General features: G+C 37.6%; 1 protein-coding gene across 9 annotated transcripts in view; it reads right to left on the bottom strand.

Annotated features, from left to right (window-relative positions):
• The window catches only part of lama2 (laminin, alpha 2), a 294,429-nt gene that overhangs the window by 215,825 nt on the left and 58,626 nt on the right, over positions 1 to 19,978 (bottom strand). For all 9 annotated transcript variants that reach the window (XM_028440103.1, XM_028440104.1, XM_028440097.1 and 6 more), the window contains exons 4-8: positions 9,664 to 9,715; positions 9,051 to 9,241; positions 3,553 to 3,732; positions 2,698 to 2,787; positions 578 to 695 (exon numbers count right to left, since the gene is read on the bottom strand). In XM_028440103.1, coding sequence (XP_028295904.1) covers positions 578 to 695; positions 2,698 to 2,787; positions 3,553 to 3,732; positions 9,051 to 9,241; positions 9,664 to 9,715 — 631 coding nt within the window. The remainder of the gene's footprint in view (positions 1 to 577; positions 696 to 2,697; positions 2,788 to 3,552; positions 3,733 to 9,050; positions 9,242 to 9,663; positions 9,716 to 19,978) is intronic.

Raw genomic sequence — 19,978 nt, 5'->3', positions numbered from 1 at the left:
CACTAGTAGAGCCTAACTATGGTTGACATCACTGACATTAACCATAGTCTTTCCATACAGGGATGCACATGATCAGATTGATATGACACTAATGTGTGTGTGTGTGTTTTTTTTTACTGATGAACACTTTGCATGGTTTTTCTATTGCATCAGATAGTCATCTGACCACTGAGATGACAGGCTCTTTAGACAGTGTAGCCAGTATGAAATAACAGGAAGATTACATGTTGTAACCTTAGTTTTATGATGACAAGTGGAAGCTTCTCACCTCATTCTTTTACTGCTACACAGCTGATGAAAGGTAATGGCGGCCAAGGTGACTTTTGATCGCTTTGTGTAAGCTCATATGAAAGGCTCAATCAGAATGACAGGCAAGGAATTATATTTCCATACTAGTGATTGACAGTAAACGCACTCCTCACGTCTGTAGAGTGCGATCACATATGTTGAAGTTCATAAAGTGCTTCGCTTACAAGAAATTCAGTAAAAAGTGATTTTCGTGGGGAAAAAGTAATGATTGTAAATGGAGTGATGAAGAGTTATGTTTATTTTTGTGTAACTGTGCTCTTTTCCTTACGTTCACAGACGTGTCGAGTGAGGAAGGTTCCCGCCATCCACGGCTGCTGGTGGTAACCAGGGCAACAGCGATCACAGCTCTCCCCGCATGTGTTGTGCTCACACTCACAGCTGAACTTCTGCACACGTTCACGGGAAATAAATCAGAAATAAAAACCCACAGTGTTCAGGTTAGTTTCACAGCTACACTTCTGTCAACTGAAAACTTGTCTTTTTTGTGAAGTTAATTATTTTACTTATTGTTATTGCATTAGATCTTACACTTTGTTATATCCCCCAGTGCTTTGATTAACAAAATAATTATGGATTTTTTAATGTTTTGCAGGAGTCCTCTCCCAGAGGACAGGCAGTTTGAGGGTTCTTCAGTGTCTTAGCAGTTCCTAGCACAGCAAACATCTGCACTGAGGCTTCAGATGTTGCTCCTGGATTCTGGAGCCACCAGTTCTCCCAGAGTGGGGGGGTCACATGGAGTTTGACATTCCACGTCTGTTCTATCAGCCCGTAACACTTCACAATTCCAGCTGCTTGGTTGTGCCTCCCCATGTACAGTAGATGCATGCAGATCCTGCCTGCATCTTCCACCCTGCCACTATGTGCTGGACAGTCTAACAGACACGCTGGGTCTGATCTTCTCTGGTAGAGCCTGTCCTCTATGGCTCTTGCGTTGCCTTGGTTAGAGTTAGTTCAGCCTTTTTTATACTCAAGAGCACAATACATTTCTCCCTGTCTACTCGGCCTTATATGATTTTATATTTCTTGTATTAATCTTTTAATTTCATGTCATTGTGCTTGGAAAAGCTTTCCTATTTTTCTTGTGAATATGGATCACACTCGTAGTTTCATCATTGTGACTTTAAAATCCAGTTTCAAAATGCAACTGTTAAAAATATTTTCTTTCTCTTTTCTTCTTTTCTTTCCTCCTTTTCTTTCTTTTTTCTCTATTGCTTCTTTTTCTCTCAAACGTACACCACTTCAGTTTCTATAAAAGAAACTGAAATGGTTCACATTTAAAAAGAAGCATCAAAATTGCCTCTTTTTAATGCCATCAAGCTATAACAATACTTTTAAAAAAAAAAAAAAAAAAGATGTAAGGATAAGATGTGAAAATAAGTTGCTACAAACTCATCTAACCCAAGTTCAATTAAAGAACTTGTGTTACTTTCTCGGCTGCCAATGGCTGACACTCGTTTTCTCTCCCTGGGGGAAAAGAAGACCAAACACTGCCGAGGAACATGTAAGATGTTATTAACCAGTGCCAAGGCATAATAACTGTATTCATCTTAATGTGAGGAAGGTGCTCGAGTCAACCACAAATAAAGGAGGACAATGTAGCAGCAAGAGCCGTGCTTATGCATGTTGTCGGGTCGGAAATAGCTTCTTTAATCACAAATAGCTCTGCAGATCAAGCTTCAGGGTTTTTATTTATTAATTTATTTATTTTTTGCAAGGCATGCATCTGAGTAAATGTTTTGTTGACAAGTCATCAGTAAATAATCCCATGTTGTCTTCCCTTTCCTGCTTGCAGAACAGCAGATCATGCTGACGAGGAATCATGTGCAAGCATGAGAAAAGAAATGTGTTCAGTAAGGGTGAAAAGACCAAATCAGCAGCACTCTACTTGAACTAAATTCCCTAATGCTCACACTTTCTATTGGGGAAAATCTGAGTTACACAATCCTGGATGTCTTTGCTTTTGAATGACATCACCAATTGTCAGTGACATCGTCACCAAGGGAGCAGAAACCAGTGTCTCATCTGTGTTAAACTTCTTAGTTCAGCCGCAGGCCACGTAAAGGACACTCGACTCACTATTTGTGTTTGTGTGGGTCAGTGCATGTTTGTGTGTGTGTGTGTGCGTGTTTGTGTGGTGAGAAAAGAAACAGAGAATGATCAGGTGTTAGGTATCAAACTCGCCTGCGTTTGATGTGACACAAGAGACAGTGCTTGGCTGTGTCACATGTGTCCCCTGCAGACAGGGAGACACACATGGGGCGCACACACACAAATACACACATTGTTTGTTATAGGATGCAGGATTTTAAAAAAAACACAAGCCTGTGGGTTCACTTTGCCTCTGTGGAAGTGCTCGATTACCTTGATGGTGTTGTTAAGAGTGTTTACCTTTGTAAGACTGTCGAGTGGACAAGCTTTAGCATGGCCGTAACAAATACACATCCCTCCAACTGAGATGTCCTTTATAGAGTAGTAGTACTGAAAGAAGAGGGAGAATAAGAGACATTATTTTATGGTAGAAAAAGTCGCAGATCATCAAAATAAGTCTGCATGATTAACTTAAAGAGGTAAGTTAGTTTAGCTGAGTAACGCTTCTTTAACAATTTACTTGAAGTTTTATACATTACGCTGTCATCATTATGACATGACACATGTCATTAGCATGAATAAGGTGTCATGAAAGCTGTCATGAAGTGTCATTTGTTAGCCTAACCCCTAACCCTAAACTTAAACCTAATCCTAGCTCACCCTAATCCTAGCTAACCTTAAACCCTAACCTTAACCCTAATCCTAACTAACCCTAACCCTACCTAACCTTAACCCCTAACCCAAACACCTAACAACTAACACCAAACCCTACCTAACCCCTAACCCTACCCCTATCCTCTAACCCTACCTAACCTTACCTAACCCTAACCCTACCTAACCTTAACCCCTAACCCAAACACCTAACCAGTAACAACACCTAACCCTACCTAACCCCTAACCCCACCCCTACCCCTAACCCCTAACCCCACCTAACCTTACCCTTAACACTAACCCCACCTAAACCCACTAGATCCATCCATCTAACCCAAAAAACATAGTAATGACAGCCTTCATGACATGTTATTCATGCTAATGACAGCATAATGTCAACCTTATGTATAAAACTTCAAGTAAAGTGTTACCAAGGCTTCTTATGGTGCATTATACAATCATTTGTGTTTAGTTTAGAAGAATGGATTCTGATGTGAGTCTTACCCGTCTTGTCACAATGCGATCGACATCTTTGGGGTCGTGCTGTGTGAGGGTCATGAGATCGGCGTTCAGCGTTCTGATTCGCTGAAAAACCAACCTGATGTAACGGGCAGAGGTGAAGTTCAGCAGGGTCGGGGATGGGTCATCTGCACTGGGGCGACCATTGATCAGAGACGTGTGGATCTATAGACGGAGTGACAGTTGAACACTTGACATGTAATGGTGGAATCAAACAGACACGCTGCACAGCAGTTTGTTTGCTTTAGGGATGGAAGGTAGCTTCTGTTTCCCGTTAGAAAACAGGTTAACACATTAAAGAACATTAAAAGTCTGACTGTTTATACACATTAATGTTTGTGTAAAGTTTATTCGTGTTTTGAGGTGATTTATAAAATGCAGTGCTAAAAAAATATTTGTTGGAAGAAAAAATAATCTGTAAAATGCATCAAAAGGCTTTTTTAATGAGGAGTAAACACTCTTTTAGACATTATCGGAAAAGTGTGGCCCATTGCTTTATGGAATGTGTTTTTCCTTAATTCTTACTGTGATTTCTTGTGTTTCTTCACCTGACAAGGAGGATAGTAATTCATTCAAAACTATTTTTGTTCTAGTTTGTTCATGGTGATATCCTCTCACTCCACAAGACCTTTAATTTTGTCTGGATTTGGATCTTTGCATCAACGCCCACCCAAAAAAAAATCCACCATTGTTTTACCAGCACTTCCAGTCCATGAAAACACTGGAAAAGTGTTGGAAAGTCACTTTGGCAGAGTATTTGGGGCAAAAACAAGAAATCACAGTAATGAAGTGTAAGGCTGCAATGATTAGTCGACATAATCGATAATGTCTACTACAAATATTAGTCGATGCAGATTTTATAGCATTGACGCGTCATTTAATCTTGTAAATTAATCATAAAATCCAGCCTGCGGCCGCTTCCTGCTTTCTTTCTGCTGCAGTAGCTTGCATTAATACTATACTACACACCCCGTACACAAGTAAACAGTAAAGAAGAATGGCAGAGAGAAGACACATCTTAATAGACCTTTCTCACAATAACCGGAAATACGCAATCGCAGTGTCTGCAGACTTTTGGTAAAATATTGACAAACTGTTACAGTGATTGAAGGAGACAACACGCCACTCTACCATGAAGATATAACGTTAACATTAAAGAAGGTGGAATTTCTTACCCGCGGGTGGCAGCATCGCATAATCATGGTCCAGTTTCAAAGCTTTCTTTGCGATTTCTTTTACCTTGACTCATAAATGTATGGTGATTTCAATTATATCTTGTGATAAATAAAACAACAACACTAGAAATACATGTTTTATGTCACTGTTTTCCTCTGTAAAACATGCTATCACAGTACAACAGGGACACATTTACAGGTGGAAGGATTTAAGCAGGTGCGTTAAAAAAGCATTCTAATTTTTTTTTGTGTGCTTCAAAACAGAAAAATAATTGTGACTAATCGACTAATCAAAAAAACAATTGACAGTTTAGTCAACTACAAAAATTGTTGTTAGTTGTGGCTCTAAATTGAAAACACTTCGATACATTCGTTGACATGGCTCCACATCCCACACTGCAATGCAGAAAACTTCTCCGACAATGTAAAAAGGAGCTTCAATTGGAGTTCAAAACAAAACTTCCGAGCAGCAAATCATTATTACGTATTTATTTGTTTATTTAACAGGGACAGTGTACATTAATATCAATACTGAAAATACACCAGATTTAAACAAAAGGCTATTTTTCATCTGCAGTCCCTGGACAGAATGTTCAACTGTCAACGTTTTTTGCTTCTTTTTTTTAGGCTTTTATTCATTGAAGCCTGCACTGTCTTTATTTATTTCTTCTTTTTTAAGTTATCTCTTGCAACTTCAAAAATGGCTTGCTAATACTAATGTGAATTGGTGCTTTGAGGCCAGAGTAAGTCAACATAATTGGATGACAGGTGGTGCGTAAGTTGTGGAATATCTCTGGTTTAACAAAAAAAAGTGTTTTAAATGTTGGCTTCAGTGATCAGTGCAATCAAACATATTTATTGAACATGTAACCAAAGCTTAAAATGAGTTGTTCCCCTCTAGCCCCTATAGGGAAGAACTCCTAGCAATGTCACTTTTTTTTTAAAGTAGCCTAAAACACTTTTTCATATGTTGTATACCAATAATCAGCATCTATTTATACAGCAGTGTGAGGTCCTGTCTATCTGCCTGTCCAACTGTTCATGTCTTTCCCACTAATGTGGCCAAAAGCAGCACTTCTCTGTTTGTCAGTTGTGTGGTTGTGGGTGTGTGTCCCTGTGTGCGTCAAGTCTGGATGGAACACTTGATGGGTGGAGGCGCCACACTTGAAAGTGGTGAAGGAGATGGTTGTGCATGTGTGTGTGTGTGTGTGCGCGCTTCAGAGTGTATGTGTGTGATGAGTGGTGGGGTGACATGGCGAGTGTGTGCGGGCTGCTGTGACACATCGCCTAAGACTCATTATGGTTTCACTGTGATCAGACGGCTGGGGAGCTGTCAACCACACACACGCACACACACACACACACACCTCTCTCTCGACGTTTTTTTTTTTTTGCAGCTCCTGACATCTCCCATCTCGCACCCCCTCTAACGCACCCCCGCAGGACACCAGCAAATAACACACAGACCCAGGAGAAGAAAAAAAACACACATACACAATTACACACACAGGCACCCATCACTGTGCTTATACACACAAACCGGAAGGCATCTACAATTAGCGGCCTGTGTAATTATTTTCCTGTCACTGAACAATCTTTGTATACGAGTTCGTTTATGTCCTCTCTCTCCTCATTACTGTCAGTTACAGCCGGCTCGTCTCACTGCTCTAAACGGACGCAATCGCACCCAAACGATCATAGAAACCCACCCGAAAAGAGCAATAAGTGTGGTTGATTTCTTAAAAAATATTAACACTTTATAACCTCGTTACAGAAAGGAAATCCAAGTGGCATGCTCATTTTCTTGTCACCTGACTACTGAATGCCTCAGCCGCTTGCGTGGGTTCAACATACCAAAATTATAGCATGCCACGCAATAAGTGACCTAATGATTGAGACCATAACCAGGGTAATAGCTTTTCTCACCATCCTTATTCTTGGAAATTCTGTAAAAGGAAATTCATCCCTTTTTTGTGATCATTACTTTTGAAATCACCAACATTTTATCCTGTTGGCTTTCAGAGGAAAACGTAATAAATCTCACTATTACTAACCCCATTTGTTTAGCTGGGCTTAGTTTAAACGTGCTTTAGAAAAGTACAAAATAAATGTGAACATAACAGAAACCTTAGCGCTGACTCACACTCCACATTTACTGTACCTCACTGACACACTGCAACCAGCATCTAACTGTCCGTCTGCTTTAATGTGTGACTGCTTTAAAAGAGCTTTTTTCTTCTTTTTTAGGCTCTGCAGAAATAGATTTTAAAAACAGCCAGTCTGGTAAAGACTGGAAATAATGAAGATTAGAATTACTTTATCATTATGAATAAATATACATGAAATGTATTCTATACAATGAACCCATAACTGAGGAGCAGTGAGCAGCCAACAGTGAAACACTCGGGGAGCATTTGGGTGTTCAGGGCTTTGATGGAGATTAGGGTGGGATTCAAACCTGTGAGCATTGAGCTACAAGTCTACTTACTCATTATTTATCAGCTACTTCCCTACTTCTCTAATGGAAACCTGTTTAACCTTCAAGACACAAACAGGCTCAAATAATTTTTAATCTAATACGTCAACTTAAATCAAGTCAACTCCAGTAGATACAGCAACTACTCAGGCTAACGTGGTCAAATCTAGTCCATAACCAATGGTGACAGAGCTGCCATGCAAGGCTCTAATCCAGTGGCTCCCAACCTTTTTTGGATTGTGACCCCAATTAAATATCACACATTTTTGGCGAGCACAAAAACTACATTTTCCTTTTTATAATTAATTTTTGATCATGTTTGTTATGCTGTGTTAAAAAGTGATCAGGATTATATTATATTATATTGTAATAATTTTGTTGAGAATCATTTTGTTTTCTTTGTTTCTTATGAGATTCTGTTAACCTGTTTGAAATAAATAAAAATCAAATTTAATATTATATTTTAAATCACATTAATTATTATTTATTGTATATGTATTTAATTATTCATTATTATTATATTATATGTTATTATATTTTAGCACAATATGCACAATTATAACATCACATTTTACTCTCACCTTAAAACAGTCAACTCTTCCCCAACTCTTCCATTTTCCTACCCTGACTCCCTCTTCCCTGTTCCCTTCCCCCCCACCAACATGTAGGTGTAACACTGCCCTCTCTTTTTTATTCTCCCTTTAATAAAGTGTTTCTTTCCCTTCCTTAGGAAGAGCTGGTGATGGTCACAATTATGTAATATGCAATAAAATAAAATGTATTTATTTAAATGCAATAACAAAACATGCATTGCTGTCATAAAAAGATTGCACTTCATGTAGTGTTGACCTTCAACAGCATGTGCAGACAAAAACTAAATAAATTAAAAATGTATTTAGATTTAAACTTGAGAAAGTGAACATATAGAATACAGTTGTTTGAGATTGTGTGTTGCATTTTAATTTTGAAAACAATAACGTGATAAAAAAAATAATTATACTGCTGTATTCTATCAACTCAGGATTCAGAGTCTTGGGTGTAAGTGTCACATTTGAAAGTTCAGTGTCTTGGTTGCAACGCAGCAATCAAAAATAATTAAAATGGAAAAAGTCATGCGAGAACCTTTGAGTAAGTAGGTAAAGTGTTTACATGCAGCTGTGATTGTGTCTGAAAGTTTTGTTATTGTTTTGCTGAGATTTGTCAATTTGACAGTTATATAAAGTGATCACAAAATGCTCATTTCTAGGTTCAAAGTAAAAGCGTGTAGAGAAACGATGATAACCCTAGAAACTGTTGTCAAGTCTCTGGTGTCAGACAACAGGGAGAATATCACAGTAAAATGGAGATTTACCAGAACTACACCAAACATAAATATAAAAAATATACACATTAGTAAAAACCAGTTAAATCTGAAAATATTATGAAACAAAAAAAAACATAAAACAATAAAAAAAAATCCCCCAAAATGAAATAATTGTATCGCAAATGTGACAAAACCCTTTAAGTGTCCAGATATAAGACCAGACGGCCAAAAGTGGCCCATCAGAGCATCTATTCTGGACCATAAAATGACTTTTCACTGTAAAAAAGACAGATTACAAACATTATTATTTTTCTGAGATTAGCTACTGAACTACTTTGCACCCAAGTTGATTTAAAATAAGATCATTTAATGTAAAGTGGTTCAGAAGTACTAAATCAAACTCACGTAATCCCTTTTCAGCATAATATTGCACTGGTAAACTTTTATAGATCCATAAACTCTGCCTTTAGAATGCGTAGTGCACTTAACTGATTAGTGGAGTATAAACATCTACATCTTGATGTATTACCTCTCCGTTCTCCAGCGGGTGAATCTTTGAGTAGAAAGATGTGCAGATGACCTCATCATCTCTAGCGTAGGATGGAGGTCCGGTCTTTGGGTAAATGTTAAATCTGGTCAGGCACTCTGTGTCTGTGATGGCATAGTACTGCCAGGGTTCAAAGGTCAAGCCGTCTATGGAGCGCTCCAAGATCCAATTACCTGTAGTCCAAAAATATTGGCGAGAAAACATTGATGAAGGGTCAGCCTTGTTAAATCTGAGGATGAAAACGCGTCAATAATAACGATTGTGGGAATTCGAGCATATGTTGGGGTCACACCAATGAATAAACATGGTATACTGATGAAGAATATTTCTCATTAATGGGTTGCCAGACAGTGTATTATGAATGACAATGAGTCACTCTAAGAGCCAAATGTAAGAATGCAGGTCATCGCTTTTAAAAACAAAAATATAATGAAAATATTTTTAAATATTCAGATTTAATTGTATGCCAACACATTGCTGCCTTGGATACAGTTTCAATGTCTGCGTTGACCCATCCCACCAAACAGAAGTCTTGTTTACCATTCAACAAGGGATTGTATGATGTAGTTCTGAAAAGAACTGTAGTAATACCAACCTGGACGAGGGGAGTTTGCTGCTTTTACAATCACATAGGCGATTTGGAAAACCTGCAAAACAGAAACAAACAAAATCATGACGATAAAATTGGTAACTCATTGGCTGTCACTAGGGTATTCATGCCGATCACTGACCAGTCACCATGAGCACCATCAATAGCAAGGAGTTAAAGAGTAACTAAATCCTGAGCATTTGGAAGCGCAGCCAGGTTGGAGATTTAAAAAAAAGTTCATAGTATAAAATTTCCAAAGAACAATCTATGCTATGCTAACTAGCTACTCGATACTAACTATACCTCTCACCACAGTCCACGGGTGATAACGTATTGGAGAGTGAAGCCAATAAAACCTCACAGACTACCATTCTCAGACAATAGCTAAATTAAATTGTAATAGCCAGGTTTCAACCATCGGTCTGCAATCTTTACTCTCAAAGGAGCCATTTTGCCTCATCTCACTTGGATTAAAGTCTTTCCGGAGCCAAAAAGATACTTTCTTAATGAAAACAATATATTCTGTTAAAATTATATTGAATAATGTTATGTAAATATTTGTTTTTTTTTAGTTCATGTATTTGCATCAAGCATGCATATTTAGCCGGCACATTGGCAGTTAAATTAATCAACCCCCCACACAATTAAAATCTCTATCTTCTAGTCTTTTAGTTGATTTAGTTATCTTTACCAAGGTGCAACTAAAGCTGATGGTCTGTAGATGTTGCAGGAGGTGCAATGTGATTTATCTTTATGTTGACAAATTGTTGGTGTCAATGTCATTACTCATGAATACCCTCTGTAAGAAAATAACAATTCTTCATTTTAATATTTTTCTTAAAGCTATGGGAGCCAATGCAAAAGAGTCAAAGAGCCACATGAGTGTCCAGAGCCGCAGGTTGCAGACCCGACTTAGACAAAAATGGAAAAAGTTGGACAAAAATAAATCAACAACACGACTTCATAACCAAATAAATTTGTTTTCAACTTAAAAAAGTGGTTTTGAGGTTGAGTTACTCTTTAAACAGCGAGCCCATAAAGCAATAACACATGCTGCTCTGGTGTGGTCAGCTGCATTCTTTACCCTCTCTCATCCTTTCATGGAAACACTATTCCCTGATGGTCTGATGGTTGTGTCCTTTGAAACATGATAATATTACCTCGCAGAGAGAAAAATGAATCAACAACCAGTGTGAAGTAGTAGAATATTGGTCTTACTGTATATCTATATCTAATAAACCAACGTGACCTATACAAAGGTTCTACAGCTAAAAATCATATTTAACTGTATGATTTTAGCGTAAATTCTCAGTGTCTTCCACAAGCTACGTCGTCTAAGGTAGGTCTGCTGGAGACTATGAGCTACGTGAAGGAACAAGACATAGTGCTCCCTAGACACATACACGGAATGGTTAGAGGGGCACCCAGAGGGACATTGGACCATTACACCAACATTGTGAATTTAATGTTTATTTGCAAACACAAACCTGTGTGTGCACGTCAACAGACGGACACACACATTCGATCTGAAACAAACACAGACAATGATTTCTCCATGTTTCCTCACCAAAGTTATTCATGTGTGCAACAACTCGCCTCTCTTTATGAGGAAGAACAGGGTCACAACGTGGCAGTTAGAATGGAGAGAAATGCAAAACCTCCCTCAGAGAGTCATTGTTGCCTATTCTCTCGCTCTGTGTGTGTGTGCGTGTGTGTGCGTGCGTGCGTGCGAATCCATTCAAAATTCATGCACACCAGTCCATCGCTGCCTGCCAAACTTTCACTAAACTTACCTAATTTAAGTAATTAGGTGTAGTGGCAGGTGTGGCGTGACTGAAGCTATAGTGATCAGGTGCCCTTCACTATGTAGCACCGTCTGTGTGACATGTAAACAGTTAGAAAAACATTGTTAGGCGCTCTTACGCGTGCACGTCAGTAAGTGAGTGTGAGTGTTGAGTGTTGTATCCTGTCCAATCACAGCAGCGTTCTGACTCAGAGCATAACACTACATTCACTACCACTCTATGGACGGGTGTCGTGACACAGACTGTAACCGGACTAAATGGTGGTCCGTCATACACACACACACACACACACACACACTTGCATACCTGCACATGCCTACACGCCTAGTGTTTACATGTAGACGGTGTTACATAGTGAAGGTCACCTGATCGCTATAGCGTCACTCACGCCACACCTGCGTCTACGTGTGACTGATATATTTATGTTTGTTAGGTGCACATTCAGGTGTGGCTTATGTGCATACACTTTAACGCGCATTAAAGCGTCTGCAAACATGTTAAGACGTCTGCAAGCACACATGTGGACGTGACTTGTTCATTGTGCCCGTGTACCCATTCTAAGTCAATGGAAAATGTAGATCAGACGTGCAGGTGTACTGGCGCAAGGTATGCGTTGGTTTACCCGTTCGATAAACTGGTGCGCATGAATTTAGAATGGATTCATCCCCCATAGTGTGTGTGTGTGTGTGTGTGTGTGTGTGTGTTTTTTGTCATTTGTAGGTTGGTGTATATTTTGGGAATAAGATTTTCTGTTCAAAAAAGATGTTGAAAAAATTGTAAATGAGTGGTTAATTGATTTTCATTTTAAAATTTTAAAATTAAGATTTTAATTCAAGGCATTTTTCTTCATAATGGTCAAGAACGAATAAACAAAACTTTGAAACTTTTCATTTTTTGTCTGAAAAAATATTTTCACTTTTTTCTTTCTCCATGTTTTGCTTTTTTTCAAAGTAAGAGCACGTTTGAGTACGGCACTGTGTAGAGGAGAGAAAGAATTTCGCCGCTACTGTATAACAGAAGTTGATATAGATCAGTATGTTATTTTTGAAGAAATAAAAAAGGACAAGGAAGAGGACATGATTCCCACTTTGGTGTGATATGAGTGCAGATAATAGTTTTTTCTTTAAAAATTGCATCAGGATAACATTTCAATGGTTATTTAGTCTGGGTAAGGGAAACCACAGGTAGAAGCTATTTTGGCTCTTTTGGCAGAAACACAGCACTGTCCTTACACATGCTCCAATTTTGAAAATGTCAACTTACTGTTGGACTATATTAAAAAAACTAAAAATCTGTCATTTCATTTTTTTTTCTTTTAGAAACAGACAGTAAAAGTTTTGGTAACCCTTTAGCTGTAGCTTCCATGTATTTACCTTCTTAAACTGGTGGTAATTACACAATAAAATGCTATGAATTACCAGGTAATTACCTTGTAAATACCTGTTAATTAGGGGACTGTAAAAGGATGGGTTACCAAAGTGTGGTTTATCTCTTATCAACTCTGATGAAAAAATATGCTTTGAATGCTAATCCTACATTTTGAATTTTAAAGTGAAAATCAAAGAGTCAAAACCGTGATTTGTTTGTGGGTGAGTGTTGTTGTCCGCGCTGCAGGGGATGAGTGAGGAGAGAGAGTTAAGGTGAAATTGGAGAAAATTCAAGTAATTCTAAAATCTTTGTTGGGGACTACTGCTGTAGATTCTGATGACAACCCATAACAGACCCCAGAACTCTGTAAATAGAGTATATGTAATGTAATGTTAAGTTTGACTCTGTAAATGTCTCACCCGACGAACATCACAGGCTATGTTAAGTCATTCCTCCAAGTATCAAATGATAAAATGCTAACTAAAACCATGTTGGCTGTCATAATGTTGCCATGCATTATTAATTTGTGTAGATTTTTTTTTTTAAATCTAACTAATTGAAGTCAAACTGGAGTACTGAACTGTCCATTTCTAAAGAAATTATCAAAGATTAAATGCAAATATGTGCTTATTCATGGGAATGAACCTTGTTAACAATAACAAACTTTTAGCTGGGAAAAAAAATTGCCATACTCTAAAAAGTTTTCCGTTTCAATTAAAAGTGAAACAATCAGTGACTCATGTCAACACAGACAACATCAAGTCGACTCATCCGCACTTTTGCACTGATGAATAATCCTGCAACTCTAAAATAAACCATTGACTCAGGCGCTGTCTTCTTTTTTAGGGCAAATTGTTCAGTGAAACGCCTCCAAATTGCATATATCCCCAAATCTAATAAGTGCAAGCTTTATGAAACGTAAAACTCACACAAAGCACAATGCTCTTCAGCATTTCACCGCTGCCATCTGAATAAGTTGATAAGAGATAGACATTTGATGCCAAGAGACAGCTATTGGCAGACATCTTAGCATAACAGCCAAATGAGCAATTAAAATATTTATCTTAACGTTTGAATCACTCCATTAAGCCCTGTTTCCAATGTGGATGGGTTGTCTACAATTAAATAGCCTATGAAGGATCTACTTTATCTCAGCGTGATTTGGATACACAGTAACAGTGGTTTTGCAGGACAGCTGGTGTTTACAGGCCATTCACATAAAAATGTGTTAAAATCTCTCGGGCCTGAGAAACTGGCATTAAATTACATCTCTATTTAGTTCAGTAATGCTTTCACAGAAAAGAACAAAAAAGACTGATGAGAAAGAACGGAATGAGATCAGGTGAATGACGACTAAGCACATTCAGACATGAAGGGATGTACAAAGGTGAATGTGGCATCATAGCAAGCCAAATGGTAAGCAGCACCTCAAATAAGGACATGTTAACATATCACCAGACTAATAAAGTAGCTGTTGGCCCAGTTCTAAACAGTGTGAATCATTCCGCATCCATCACTGCCAAACTAAATGCAGGCGGACAATTGGCTGTGGTTCACTGTAGCAACTCACTTATCACTTCTCTCTGCTGCGCTGCATTGAAAAACAATTTGGAGCAATATTTTAGGGGTTGCTTGATGGAGGAAGAGCTTTGCGTTTACACAAACTGCCACAAAATCTGTATTTAAACAGTTATTTTCCCATAGGATGAAAGATACAGGATCAAATACTGGTGTGTAACAACCACCAGTTTAAAGTCCATTCTCTTTGAGTCTCTACCTAAAACACCAAAAAGGCACACACGGTTACAATTTGGCCTTAAGCTTCCAAATAGGCTCCAGTCCACACAAAACAGCAGATGCTGCAATCTCTCCTACATTCTTGCCTTGGCTCCAATACTGTCCAACACTAAAGCCCTAAAGTTTCTATTGAGTACAGCAGATGTTTAATTTATATCCCCCATCTTATTTTCTCTGGCACCAAAAGCTCTAACCATACCAGTTTAATGATTTATTTGTTAGATAATAAAAAAGGAGACAAAGGGAAGTTGTATAATAGTCCTATATTTTGATGGTGTTGGCTTAATCATTTGGGCCTTGGATACTTTAGTATTCATATCATTTGGGGGGAAATTTCTACAAGATCTATTAAATCAATAGTATCAATGTGTGTTGTGCTCTTAGAAGGTTAACTGGAGATAGATAGATAGATAGATAGATAGATAGATAGATAGATAGATAGATAGATAGATAGATAGATGTAAACCTTCAGTTGTCATTTGCATCCATTATGGATGGATGGATGGATGGTTGGATAGATGAATGGATAGATGGAAGAATGGATTACAGAATCCTGATAATCAGGTTCTACAAGATCGCAAATCTGATACTAATTCTGTGAATGTCTACGCTAATTTAGTGAGTCTATATGTATGAACAATTATGCACAGGGTTTTTACGAGTAATTTCATTACACATTAGTGTTATCTAAACTGATTGTTAATTTTTTTAATTTTTTTTTCTGAACTACAAAATGAAAGACAGCTTGGAAAGACAGTTTGGAAATACTAATAAATGATTCCTTGGACTTAGACTTGATTTTATATAGCGCTTTATCACCACACTGAAGCAGTCCCAAAGCGCTTTACATATCAGCTCATTCACCCAATTCCTTCCGTCCTTCCTTCCAACATTTCCATCATCATTCCCAAACCATCTTTGAATCACCACACATTATTTTAGAGTTCATCAAATCACACTAACAAACCACACAATGCCTGTTTGGAGCATTATTCTGAATGCAAGTCACAGCACCTTGTGTTTTCATTCATGTTCCAAGCACTTTTTTCCAGAAATATCTTAAATTATGATCTATATACTTCAGACATAAGGTGGCATGTTGTGCTTATAATAAAATCTTTAGTTTAATCACATCAGAAATATAACTATCACAAGGAAACCATGAAGGTTTTGTTACTGTGAAAGCTGCAAAGATGACCTAAAGCTGCATGTTTTTCACTTTTAACCTTCAAACCATACCCATGCTTTTTCTGTACACTAGTTTTAATGGCTATTTGCGTGCAGTCGTAGACATCTTAAGGCTGTGGATAAAAGCCCTTTAACAGACAGCCCCTAACCACCTAGTTCCATAGGGAGCAGAGCCCATGCATGACTTGACAAACATCCATCAATCAAGTTGCCTCCTGCCTTTCCATTGCTACTAGAGTTTAACTGAACTCTTCTCTGAAGCTGATAAAAGACAGTGGATACGGAAAGTTTCGTGCCTGATATTTAAATCATGTTTACAGGTGTTGACAGTTCACACGTTGCAGATGCATGGATGGGAAATCTATGGTTTAGCATCACATGATGAAAGTCCAACTGTTCAATAATAATGGAAAAATAGTGCATGAATACTTGAATACTTTCCACAAGCACTCAGAGAGAGTAAATCTCAGCCAAACACCAAATCTTCTCTTTGCCAAATATTGTCAGTTATCTGGATCAGTGATCCTAATCATGGTACCATGGTCTTTCCCATTATTAATGATACAATAGGTCCAAATATATGGACACCCCCATTTATTTTTTTGGAAAAACCACAACAAAATGAGGAACCAACTCAAAATAACTGTCAAATTTAGAAAAGATAAAGATCAGTCAATTACAAACTGAGATATGAATTTTTGAAATTTCGTCAATGATGACATTTTTTAAACTGATCCATATTCACTTTATGGATCCAGATCCCCACCAAAGTTTAATGGAATCTTCCATAGCATAAGGCCTATCCTTGGTTAATTTTTTGTCTGGTCCAACACACGGTAGGGCTGGGCAAAAAATCCATTTAATCAATTAATCGAATTTGTAGATAAAAATTATTTTTATTTTGCAAATTCTAGTAAAAAACAAACAAAAAAAAAAAAAAACATATATATATATTATTAATTTTTAATTACTATTTAAAAAAAAATCCCTACCACAGTTTTTTCAGACTTTTTCGCGTTCCGATGTGAGCCCGCCCCCTCTTTTTTTACATTTGTTCACCCTTTGAGTAGGCTATGTGTGTGCCACAGGCATGTTCAATTTTTGATTCGCACTATGCTGCGATGCTAAAAGAAGAGTTTATTATGTTTTTTAATTGTAATGTTATATGTTATAGAATATGTAGTTATCTGATTTCTTGATCAGAAAATGTGAAGTTGCCTAACCTGGATTAAAGCATGAAATTGTTGAATGACAGAGCCTCATTTACTTTTTATTTTGGGATCATTCTATGCATTTTACCTCTTGAGGACAATCACAGCAGTAATGTTGCACTTTTAACAATATATCTGATGTCTGCAGTAATTTTTAATGGCATTGAAAAAAAATTGAAAATCGAATCGAAACTCGAATTTTTCTTTAAAAAATCGGAGGTTTTAGGCCAAATCACCCAGCACTAACACAGGGCAAGCAAAATGACAGACACCCTCCTGTTCACTCTTACAGGTTATTCAGAAACTCCAATTAATCTTTTTTTTTTTTTTTTTTTTTTTTTTCTTCTTTTTTTTTTAAAAAAAAAAAAAAAAAAAAAAAAAAAAAAAAAGAAGAAAAAAAGAAACTCCAATTAATCTAAGTCATGTTATTGGAGGTAGGAGGAAAGCGGTGTATTAGAGGAAACATGCAAACTTCAAACAAAAAAGACACGTATCAACCCCCATCATGGCCATTATTGCCATCATTATCAATTTTATGTTAATGCATGCAATTTACCATGGATGTTGATGCCACTGAACTCAACAATAGTAGGCAGAGAAATGGAATATTATTCAGTGCAGCAGCAGCAGAAAAATGCTCCGACATAATTGTTTAATAGTAGGCAGCAACACTTTTTCAAATGTATAGTGCAGTGCAAACGGTGGAACACAAAAGCATGAAAAACACATGTGGGTAATAGGTCACGTTTGATTGAGTAGCTGATGGTTCTCCACTCTCCTCTACACTGTTTAAAAACATGTATGCTAGAGTAATCAGTGTCGCTAAATTGGCTTTTAGCAGTGAAGATGTGTGTGTGTCAGTCTTGTGGTAGAGTGACTTTGTAATGGCGTCTGTTAGATGGTAGAACATGTTGTGCTGCATACGTGACAAGGGCACAATTCCTTAGCTTAGTGATAATAATGTCAGTAAGTCATTATTATGGAAATTAACTCTGTCTCTGTCATTTAAAACTATTAGGCCACAAAAATCATTTACAACTCAAAAAAGAAAGGGAAAAAAGTCCACATTTTGTTTTCATCTCCAATGAAAATGAAATCAGCATCTCCATAAAGCTTGTCATCAGAATGAAGCATGAAGTGCTCTAAAATGTCCTGGTAGATGGCTGCGTTGACTGTGAACTTCAGAAAACACAGTGGACCGACACCAGCAGATGACATGGCAGCCCAAATCATCACAGACTTCAAGCAGCGTGGATTCTAAGCCTCTGCACTCTAGCTCCAGACTCTGGGACCTTGATTTCCAAATGATATGTAAAATGTACTATAATCTGAAAAAAGGACTTTGGAGTGGACCACTGAGCAACAGTCCAGTTCTTTTTCTCCACAGCCCAGGTAAAATGCTTCTGACGTTGTCTCTTGTTCAGGAGTGCTTCCTTCTGCTGACAAGATTGACAAGATGCTGATTTCATTTTCCAGCAGGACTTGGCACCTGCTCACACTGCCAAAGGTACCAAAAGCTGGTCCAATGACCATGGTAATACTGTGCTTGATTGGCCAGCAAACTGGCCTGACCTGAACCCCATAGAGAATCTATGGGCTATTGTCAAGAGGAAGGTGAGAGACACCAGACCCAACAATGCAGAAGACCTGAATGCTGCTATTAAAGCAACCTGGGCTTCCATTACGCCTAAGCAGTGCCACGGGTTGATCACCTCCATGCCACGCCACATTGATGCAGTAATTCATGCTAAAGGAGGCCCAACCAAGTATTGAGTGCATAGAAATGAACATGCTTTTCAGAAGCCTAACATTTTTGTTTAAAATATCCTTTTTTATTGATCTTACGTAATATTCTAGGTTTCCGAGACACTGAATTTTGGGTTTTCATTATCTGTAAACCATAATCATCAAAATGTCAATAAATAAAGGCTTAAAATTTTTCACTCTGTCATGTGTCATATATGGGTTTGACTTTCTGAAATGAGTGACAAAAAATATTGAACATTTTCATGATGTACCTGTGCATGTATTCATTTGGCAACAATCTTTTAGAGTGCGTGACTCTCTGCATGTGTGCGTGTGTGTGTGCATGTTTTAATGTGTGTAAATGTGTGCGTGTGAGACAAGTGGAGTTTGAATATTTATTCAGCAGCCGCACCGCAGCGGTGAAAGGTGTGATTGATGGGCCTGAAGCCATTAATGCGTGAAGATGGCTGCTGCTCCACTTCCTGTCTGGAGGTAAAATGATAGTCAAGCTATTTGATAGGAGAACATTTAAATAAAGGAAGAAAAAAAACTCTCCTCAGTTCGGCCTCTGTTCTCTGTGCGCCTCTAAATTCAATTACTTGAGAACATCAAGGGCCTGACCTACAGAACGCTGCCGATGCGTCACACATTAGCATTCACATCTTCTTCTATTGTTTAATAACACGCAGCTAAAAATGCCCAGAGACCTGCAGACTTCCTGCCATCGCTGTGGGCTATTATTTACATTTAATTTAATTTATGCATTTATTTCGATCATGTAAATGGCAATTTAAAAAGAGTTTAATATAAAATTAATTGAATTAAAATCAAGAAAGAACAACAAAATAGTATATTGCATCTTAAAATTCTTATGCACCTTAATTTACAGGAACGAAAAGGAGTAGGAAGAAGTATAAACTTATCTAATCCTACTTCTTTCATTTTTTCTAGATTTGATACCTTATACGTTAAAGTCTCATTTTATTAAACTATAATATGAATAAACAATCAAAGCAATATACAGTAATAATACACAGAAAAAAATGCAATAATTGTTTTTTTACATTCACCATACCTGCTTTACAAATAATATACCATATCTGGCAACTTTTTACTCCAAATAACAAGCCAGCGCCTTGTGGTAATTATTTATCAACATATTTCTGAAGAATAAATTATTCATGCTTATTTTTCAACAGAATTATG

Source organism: Gouania willdenowi, chromosome 24 (assembly GCF_900634775.1).
Source record: "Gouania willdenowi chromosome 24, fGouWil2.1, whole genome shotgun sequence".
Lineage (NCBI taxonomy): Eukaryota > Metazoa > Chordata > Actinopteri > Blenniiformes > Gobiesocidae > Gouania > Gouania willdenowi.
The sequence above is the reverse complement of the archived record's forward strand: the minus strand, read 5'-3'. Positions and strand labels throughout refer to the sequence as shown.